We start from the raw sequence: 7,651 nt of genomic DNA on the forward strand, positions 1-7,651 counted from the left end.
ATCCCTCCTTCAAGCCTTTCAGTTTCATGACGATTGGAACTTTAACAGACTTTGCCTTCTCCTTTGCAATAGTGCTGATTGGTGGTGGAGTGGTTTAAAACTTAGTAGGAGATCGTCATGCTACTCCCATTAATTTCAAGGGAACGATGTAGCTAACTCTCCTCCTCAATCAGCTTTGAAATTTCAATCATTAGCTGTGCTAACCTGTGGAGAAGCGTGAGATCTTTTGGAAGATGGAGGACAGTCTCCATTAAGGAGGTCTGTTATGCGCAACTGCTGGCCAAAATACATCAATGTTTTCTTACGTGCTAACAACGTGTTCAGTCCTGTGCAAACACATACATGTAATAGCACCATAGGACCATCTGAACAACAGAGGCAACTTTGCTTAAACCGCAACCTCTGAGAGCCATAAAATGCTGGTGTTACATGTATCTATAAACACTGTGCACGGCCGTCCTTCACTTTAGAAGTGTACGAATGTGCACCAAAGGAATGACCCTCTTATTCCATTTCAGTTCATAATATTTTCTACTTCACTAGCATCTTGTGTTCATAGCACTCCATACAGCACTACAACTTTTGGACCAAATTCATTCCTGTTGAACTCCCGTGGATTTCAATGGAACGTGGGTCCATTATCTAACTGATCCTTACAGCTTCCAGGGGGCTGTCAAATTATCTTTCTTTTATAGCTGGAGAAATGGGGGGCAGACAAGGTCTGAGATTGCCCAAAGCCATGCAGTAAATCAGTGTTAGGAATTACACAGTTCTACTGATTCCCAAGCTGTGCTCAAGCCAGTGGAGGCCCGTGGGTGAAAAGTACCCCTCAAGAGGCTAAAATGGGACTTAAGCAGGGCTCTATGCTCTGTGGTAGCATTCTGCATAGGAGTGAATTTTACCCTAACAGAGCACAGTGCCTATTTTCTGCAAATTGTGGTGGTGATTCATTTGCCATGGTTGTTTGTCAGTTTCTTGCTTTTAAGGAACCACACTGACAAGTTTCAGTAGTGTAATTTTGACATTTGGCATAGATGGCTTGCTAATCCTCTCAACTGTCCGCTTACCCTGTTGCATTTGTGCCATCTTAGAGGATAGCGCTGATTTGGATAGCATTGAGGCGGTTGCTAATGAAGTGTTGAACATGGAGATGCCAAGTAGCCCCCAGCAGCTACAGACCCTGACAGAGGATATCCGTGAGCGTGTGGAAAGCCTTTCTGATGTAGAGGTTATCTTACAACAAAGTGCTGGAGACATTGCCAGAGCTGAGATGCTGTTAGATGAAGCAAATAAAGCAAGGTAATGTGTACTACGCTGTTTTGTATCAGCTGTCTTTTTAAATCAGTGATTTTGAACCAGACTATTGATTTCATTCAAATATTTTTCAAAAACATAGTAAGCTAAATTCATCCTAATGTAAATTCTTATTCATACCAAAATGAAACATTTCTCATGTCACATATTATATTGTTACTTCTGCTCCACAGCAAAAGTGCAAAAGATGTTAAAGTCACTGCAGCTATTGTGAAAGAAGCACTGGAAGAAGCTGAAAAGGCCCAAAATGCAGCCGAAAAGGCCATCAAACAAGCTGACGAAGACATTAGAGGAACACAGGACCTACTTACCTCAGTAAGTCCTAACTATATTTAAAAAATATTCACAGTGTACCTAGTTTGACGCTAGGTAACCACTTTAGCTAAGGGAAGAGGAGATCTTGAAACAGCAAACTGTCTGAATTAAGAGCAAAGCAAAGGAGGGCTCTCCTCCCCACTATAGTCAGTCGGTGCTTTGCCACTAACTTCAGCGGGTGCAGAACTGGGATGTGCCTTCCAACCAAACAGGTGTCCTCAGATCCCCAGGAAATCCTACAACACAGATGGTATATCACTTGGTAGCTGAGCCATGCTGCCAACTCTCCCACCATGCAAAAGACTTTGCCAGTACAGTGTGAGAACACATGAGCATTAATGCTTTATTGAAGCATTAATTGTTGTGTTTGCCAAATGATGATGTCATTGCAGAGCCCCATATGCATGGAGGGTGAATATTTAAGTAAAGAACTAATTCATTATTAGTGATAGTGTCCAAGTGTGCTCGCTCAATGCTTTACAAATAATGAGAGAAGGGCCCTTCCCAGTCATAGAATAAGCCCACCCAAGTACTTTCAACACTAATAGTGGGCTTCTATAAGAATGAAATATCTTCCATTAGAATTAGAACTTTTTCACTCAAGTTTGAAGACTTTGACCATTCCCATTTCATCAAGTCCAGCTCATAAAGAACCGTTTCACAGATCGTCCCATTGACAAAACTGTAAAGCACTAAAATCTGATAGTGTCAATATTCAGCTTATTAGGTTCCTAAGCTACCCAGCACTTGTTTATCCATTGCTGAAAGGGTAATTAACACAGCAGTGCTTTCTTTCCATTTATATGGACAATAATGGATCTAGCTGAGCTGTTGGTTTGACTAATGCCTTTCACATTTTCAAATCTGGAATTTTTTTTGCCCTGTAAGCTGAGCAATTCGACATGTGTAAATGCTGGTTGAAATCCCATGTATTTCACATGAGTTTACAATTAATTGAAGCCAAAGACTGCAGATGTCTTGGTGACATCTTACACTGGGATGCATCTCCTCCCCCACCTTTGGAGTATCAGATGTGTACCAGGAATGCTCTCAGAAGTTAGTGGAACTCTATCCTTACCAATTACAAACACATTACAGCTCCAGTCTTGCACTCTTAGACATTCAAAAGTCAATTATTTCAACCAGCTTGGGTTGTACAAAGAATGAAAGGTTATTTCTCTCCATTTCGTAAGGTACACTTTTAATGACATACAATCTAGTTCACTTTCAAAATTGAATCCCCTCTTACTTCACTTGAATTGTAAATTGTAATTTGTACTCTTAAAACCCTCACACATCATATTTCATAGTAGCACAATGCCAGTTTGAGGATAGACTTTGGAGATAAGACATTTTAAATAGTTGGTCAAGACTTTTCTCCAGAAAGCTAATTTCAAAAATCAGCACATACATTTGTTGGGGGAATATTTAAACTGTTCTTTCATTCCTGGTTAGATTGAATCTGAAAATGCAGCATCTGAAGAAACCTTAAACAACGCTACCCTACGTCTTACTGAGCTAGAGAAGAACGTGGAAGATCTTAAACAAAAGACTGCTACAAATTCAGAGAATGTGGAAGAGATTGAAGAAACCATTGCTACTGTGAAACAAAATGCCGAAGAAGTTAAAGAGGTGAGACGCCTACGTGCCAGCTGACTTCCTCAAAAACTCAATCCATGGGAGTAATATTTGGCATAAAAGAGCATTTCAGTGCTACTGCTAGCTTTATTCATGATCTTGTCATGCTTGGGCACCAGGCGTCAGCGAGCTAGCTGCCCAGGAATATTACGGGCATCGTTCAGTGAACTAGGTCAGACTTGTTGCTCCCAATTCGTTTATTAATAAGGTCATGCTGGGTCCATTTGCCAATACATTAATTTCTACTTGCTTTGGCACCAACTTACATGGTAGAAAAAGCCTGCTGACTTCCAATTCCTAGACGAGCAGGAAGCTGTCAGTCATGGAGAGGTGAATGATCTCCATATTCTGATGGATTTAAGTGTAGAGTTACAAATTGGTAAATCTCAGTTCTACTCTCAACTGCCACTGATGTTTACCTTTTGGCAACACCTCCCTGTGCCTCAGTTTCACCATCTATAAAATGGGTTTAAATACTGTTTTCTTACCTTCTGTGAAATGCCTTGGGCACTGTGAGTACAAAACATTATTCAGCTGTCAAACAAAGTACTTGTAACTTGCCACTTTGAAGGGAATTCCCCCATCACTTCAGTCACGGGAGAAAAATTCCATCTCTCAATGTAACACTTGCCAGCCTGCTCCTCTAGTTAGTGTGTGGTAAGCAGTTATCTAAAATTCTGCAAGCATAGCAGTGTCTTTCTCAGCCGTATCTATATGGAGTCTCTCCCGAAGTCAATATGTTTTAAGAAGGATTCTGATTTATTTCAGCCTTCAAACAATTGACAAAAACGTTCTATGTCAAAGGAAGTCTCACTGCTCCGATCTACTGTCCACAATAAAGTCATTTGTCTCAAAGGAGTCTTCCCTCTCCCAAAAGAGCGAAGATGTTGGAATTAACCTTTAAGCAACACTTAACTTTAAAGAAGGGACCTCTGAAATGCTGCTTAATAACAAGTACAAGAAGCTGATTATTTAGCATGGGGGGAGGAGGAAAGACAGAAAAGAGTGATAACCGATATTATCAGTAGTAGTGACAGTTTCCCCAGATCCTACCCATGCTGTAGATGGCACATTTCATGCTGCTCACACTGCCGGTGAGTTTTCAGGATTCTAATCTACAGACCAGAGTGTCTGGTGCACCCACTACCTGTCCCAACGCTTGCCCTGGGAGGGAGGGAAGGAGATGTAGGAGCTGACTTTCCCAGCTCTACACCCGATGAGGCCGCCTCCCTGCCAGGGATATTTGGAGACTTGCAGGAGATTTCTGCTATGTGCTGACTGAGTGCTGCAAAAAATGAAGTGCAGCTGAGACACTAGCCTTGTGTTTTCTGTAACATCTGGGAAGTGCTTGTGACCTCATGAGTCACTATAGGTGAGGTAAGCCCCAATTCCAGGGCTGCTCATGGTAGCTGAAGATTATAGAGAGAAAGTGTACTTAAAGTAACAAGGTGCCCTATTTTCAACTCCATCTGTTTGACACTGCTGCTCTCTGGCAGTTGTCAACAGTACAAGCAATGCCATGGTCACTTCTGTACTGAATCAGCACGTCCAGAAGCAATGTCTGTTAGTCCCCCTTAAATTAGAAAACTCTGCAGGATTTGCTCTCACTAGTCACCAATTCTGTGGCTAAATCCTGTACAGTTATCAACCTTTAGATATTGAAACAGACCAGCCCCGTAACTAAAAAGGGCAGATGATCACCAGAAGTGTCTGCCATCAGCAGGCATGAAACATGAATGAGAAAGGGGGAGATGTAACTAAAGCAAAAGCTGAGTGTTGGGACAACTAAGCCAAGAGTCCTGTGCCACCTTAGACTAACAGACGTAGTGGAGCATAAGCTTTCGTGGGTATTCACCCACAAAAGCTTATGCTCCAATACGTCTGCTCGTCTATAAGGTGCCACAGGATTTTTTGCCGCTTTTACAGATCCAGACTAACATGGCTACCCCTCTGATGATAATACTAGAACACACTTTGTGCTGTCAAATCTTTCATTCCGACATCCTCACTAGTAATGTCTCAGCTCCATGGAAGCAGCAGGAAGTTTCAGACCATCTGTTCAAGTGGTGAAACAGGCATTTGCTTTGCAGTTTTCTGAGCAATAATCCCACCTTGTGTTGTGAATTTGAAACTGCAGGTACTTGACAGTGAACTGAACGCCAAATATAAAACCGTTGAAAACCTAATTGCCAAAAAAACAGAAGAGTCTGCTGATGCCAGGAAGAAAGCTGGAACGCTGCAGAATGAAGCTAAATCATTGTTAGCTCAAGCAAACAGCAAACTCCAGCTGCTCAAGGGTAAGACTGCCTGCATGAGAAAAGGGTCTCCTTTCATATTTTGAAGTAATGTTTCACGCTGGAGAATGGTTAAAAATTCATTATTTCCTATTACACTAATTGCTGGACATTCACACACTTATGTACACAGTAAATGGAACACTTTTCAAATGATCCAAACATCCTTTTTCACACTTACAGAGATCAATTCACCCAGTAGTGTGGTGCAACCACATCTTGGGAGAAATGCAGTCACTGATCAACAGCACAACATTGCACAACTATTTAGGAAAGAATAAATTGTATCCATAAATTGAATACTTATTCAGCTGGGAGGATTAAGTGGAACATAATTTATCCTAACTAATTTGACTAGACTAACATACGTCAAGTGCCATGGCACCCTGAAAGACTAAAAGTAGGGATTTCCTGCAGCACCGTAGTCTTGGATATCTCCCATCTAAGCACTGTTGTTCTCGTAAGATCTGTCATGATCATAACCCAAAGTGATACTGGCAGAGTTGCTTTTTGAAAATTGGCGTTAACTCTAACAGAACAGTTTTAAGAACTCCACATTTAGAGCTGTATATTGAAACAGGAGGGGGAGCTCTCACCTTACCAACCAGGGAGAAACGGGAGCTTTCTGTCTGCTTTTACCAGACATGGGGAAGCTGTACTCACCCCCAACCACTCTTCCTTACGTCAACCCCTTATCTGCAACAATTCACTGAACAGTCTGACCATAACTTAGCCAACACACTCTAGTGTCCTTTCAAGTCTGTATTTCTTTGTAGAACCCCTAAGCCATTTTTCCAACATGAATTAAAGGACACAGTTGTACGTTTTCATTTATAGGTAAGTACTTCCTCATTGTTTCCATAGTATTGAGACAAGTTGTCAGGCCCAGATCTGTATCATCCAATCTCAGGTTTTCTACCTCAAAGATTTGAATTAATACTTTAAACAGGGTATGATTTTACTGCCCAAACAACAGCTGATAGTTTCTCCCTTTTCCTTGCAGATTTGGAAGGCACGTATGAGAACAATCAGAAAGTCTTGGAAGACAAAGCCAAACAGTTGGTGGAACTAGAAGAAACAGTACGCTCCCTCTTACAGGCAATCAGCCAGAAAGTTGCAGTATACAGCACCTGCTTGTAACTTAGAGGGAAACAGTCTGGACCCAGTTTATTCTGGATGGGCTTAAAAGTGTTAAGTTTGATACTAGTTCTCATTGACATCACACTAAGACCTGGTAACCTTGACAGGTTTCTCACTTTTTAAAGTTACAAAACCAAAGAGTAATTTTTTTTAATGTTGAAAATAAAAACAGTACTTTTGTACCACTGTATGTATCTAGTATGATTCATTAACTTCATGTTACTGTTACTAGATGGAATAGTAAAATCTATTATTTCTTCATCTTATGCAAATCTTGTTTAACCCAGTTAGAGTATTGTTCTAATAAAATCTTAGCTCCAAAAGGCGGGCTTTTAACAAGTTAATTTTGACTAAGGGGGCTCCATTTTCTGTAAAATACAGAAGGGTTAATTTAAAACACACACACACACATTTTGGGCATGTCTACACTTACCAGTAGATCTGCAATTGATGTAGCAAGTGTCCATTTAGAGGGTCTGGTGAAGACATGCTAAAGCGATAGGAGAGCACTCTTCTATTTGTGTACTCTACCTCCCTCAGAAGCATAAGGGAAGAGGACAGGAAATTCTCTCCCATCCACACAGCACCGTGTAGTGGATCTACTTCGATCACCTTATTCACGTAACTGAAGTTGCGTAACTTAGATCGATTTAGCATGGTAGTGTACACCAGCCTTTAGAGTGAAGAACTGGTGTTCCTGCCTAAGTTTTGGTGGGGGAGGAGGGAGTTGTTTTACTAGTCAGCATTTCCATTTGAATACTTACTTTCTACAGGATGTTCGTTTAAATTCAAATTAGTTGGTAGTTTTGACACAAGTTTCACTTCATTGTTCGCAATGTTTCTCATATGGGTGTAGTATTGAAAAAGTCAGTATTGAGACCAGTTTGGATTTCTAGCACCACAGGGTCCAACCTCTTACTCCATAAACTCAGGATAAGATGAGCTTCTGG

General features: G+C 41.0%; 1 protein-coding gene across 1 annotated transcript in view; it reads left to right on the forward strand.

Annotated features, from left to right (window-relative positions):
• Positions 1 to 6,891, forward strand: part of LAMB1 (laminin subunit beta 1) — a 69,592-nt gene extending 62,701 nt beyond the window's left edge. Inside the window, exons 29-33 of the mRNA XM_048836317.2 lie at positions 1,092 to 1,299; positions 1,488 to 1,629; positions 3,085 to 3,261; positions 5,405 to 5,564; positions 6,565 to 6,891. Of these exons, the coding sequence (XP_048692274.2) occupies positions 1,092 to 1,299; positions 1,488 to 1,629; positions 3,085 to 3,261; positions 5,405 to 5,564; positions 6,565 to 6,701 (824 nt within the window). The 3' untranslated portion in view covers positions 6,702 to 6,891. The remainder of the gene's footprint in view (positions 1 to 1,091; positions 1,300 to 1,487; positions 1,630 to 3,084; positions 3,262 to 5,404; positions 5,565 to 6,564) is intronic.
• Positions 6,892 to 7,651: the final 760 nt, after the last annotated feature.

This window comes from Caretta caretta, chromosome 1, assembly GCF_965140235.1.
Source record: "Caretta caretta isolate rCarCar2 chromosome 1, rCarCar1.hap1, whole genome shotgun sequence".
Classification (NCBI taxonomy): Eukaryota; Metazoa; Chordata; order Testudines; family Cheloniidae; genus Caretta; species Caretta caretta.